We start from the raw sequence: 2,037 nt of genomic DNA, 5'->3' as shown, positions 1-2,037 counted from the left end.
AAAAATGTTTGGACTCATGTATGATTTTCGTTCCACTTCTCACATGTAAACCACATTGTATTGGTCTTTCATGTGGAATTCCAATAAAATTGATTCATGTTTGTGGCAGTAATATGACAAAATGTGGAAAACTTCAAGGGGGCCGAATACTTTTTCAAGCCACTGTATATAGCAAAATCATCAGCCTATTTTCCCATAATTTTATGCATCAATTTGTGTTATTTCATCTTTTTGTGCCAATTAACTTGTTTTTGTAAAAAAAATCGTAGTGTCTGTTTTACTTCTTTGTTTCTGAGACAGTAGATAAATGGATTTAGAAGAGGAGTCAGAATTGAGTAAAACACAGAGATCAACTTATCCTCTTCAAAGGCATTACTCTCTCTTGGCCTAACGTACATAAATATTACAGATCCAAAGTATATTATAACCACGGTAAGATGGGAGCCACAAGTAGAAAATACTTTCTGACGTCCAGATGTGGATGTAATTTTGAAAATAGCAAATATAATATTGATGTAGGATACAAGAGTAAACACTAGGCAGCCAAAAATAATGACCCACATCAAGCTGAAAAAATGAGATTTGAGTAAAGATGTATCAGAGCATGAAAGCTTTAGTAATGGAGACACATCACAGAAATAATGGTTTATTATGTTTGGTCCACAGAAAGACAAATTTACCAAATAAAACATTGGCAGTAAGGAGCCAAGGAAGATACCCAACCAACAGCCACATGTTAAGCTCCAGCATTTCTTTGAGGTCATTATGTTATTGTACCGCAAGGGATTACATATAGCTAAATAACGATCATATGCCATGATGGCCAAGAGGAAGTTCTCTATTCCACCAAGCAAAAAGAAAAAATAACACTGCGTAAAGCAAGAAGCAATGGCTATTCTGTTTTTCCTGGTTAGAAAACCTGAAAGCAACTTGGGAATAGTAACAGTCACATAGCAAACTTGCATAAATGCAAAATTACTGAGAAAAAAGTACATAGGACGATGAAGATGACTATAAGCTTGAACCACAGTAATGATCACTATGTTCCCTGTTACTATTAATACATAGACAGTAAAGAAAATAAAAAATAGGAAACTGCGAAAGTTGTAACTGGATGGAAATCCCACAAGTATAAATTCTGTCACAGCACTTTCATTCCAGAGGTTAGACTTTTGCATTTTCTATTAAGGGAGTCCTGATAAAAATAAAAATTATAATCATATTACAGTGCACTTGATTTAATTAGTACAATCACGTGGATGTGATAGTCAGGTTACGATAGTTGCTACAGCAGCAAGGATGTGATTATCATGTCCGTGCACTCAGCTGTGTGCTACACGTGATTGCACATGCACACATGCATGTTCCCAAAGGACTGTTAATCATGAAGGATTGGTGTAAGGGAAAATGCATCCCCTGATCCTATCCATGCCTGTTTAGTAAGAACATTTCTACAGGTATTAAGAGCGATCATTCTCAGAAAATGCATACAGGAAGTGCATGACTTCATGTAACTATCGTACATGCACATGTGATCCCCTACTGCAGAAGTGATTCGCTCTAAAGGGATTATGTGATCCCTTGACCCCTGTGGTTGCAGTGATAGGCCCAAGGGATCATGTGATCCCTTGACCAATCGGTGTTCAATGATCACTGTTACAATATTGATTAAAAATTAGTAAATAAGTATTAACCATTTTAGCCGAATGGACGTGACTGTCATGTCCAGTCGGCTGATGCTCGGCTGCTGCGCACTCCCACTCACGATCGAGTGCACATGCCCGTGCCGCCCTCGTTAGCCCAGAGATCAATGAATGGTAACGAAGTTCCTATTCGTTGATCTACATCCCTGGCAGAAAGACCGACGGCTTCTTATCAGAAGCCACAGTCTTTCTGAGAAAAAAAAAAGTTTCCTGTCCTCCCTATACTTCCTGGAAGCGAGAGTGTTCACTTCCAGGACAAAAAAAAAATTACTGTGGCCATCTTGTGGCCAAATAGTAAAACTACATCCACATACAATTTTATTATTAAATAAAC

General features: G+C 37.7%; 1 protein-coding gene across 1 annotated transcript; it reads right to left on the bottom strand.

Moving 5' to 3' along the window:
• Positions 1–218: 218 nt before the first annotated feature.
• On the bottom strand, positions 219–1,178 carry LOC137528238 (olfactory receptor 6B9-like). Its single transcript, XM_068249551.1, has one exon. The coding sequence runs from the start codon at positions 1,176–1,178 to the stop codon at positions 219–221; it is 960 nt and encodes a 319-aa protein (XP_068105652.1).
• Positions 1,179–2,037: the final 859 nt, after the last annotated feature.

The sequence above is a fragment of the Hyperolius riggenbachi genome, chromosome 1 (assembly GCF_040937935.1).
Source record: "Hyperolius riggenbachi isolate aHypRig1 chromosome 1, aHypRig1.pri, whole genome shotgun sequence".
Lineage (NCBI taxonomy): Eukaryota > Metazoa > Chordata > Amphibia > Anura > Hyperoliidae > Hyperolius > Hyperolius riggenbachi.
The sequence above is the reverse complement of the archived record's forward strand: the minus strand, read 5'-3'. Positions and strand labels throughout refer to the sequence as shown.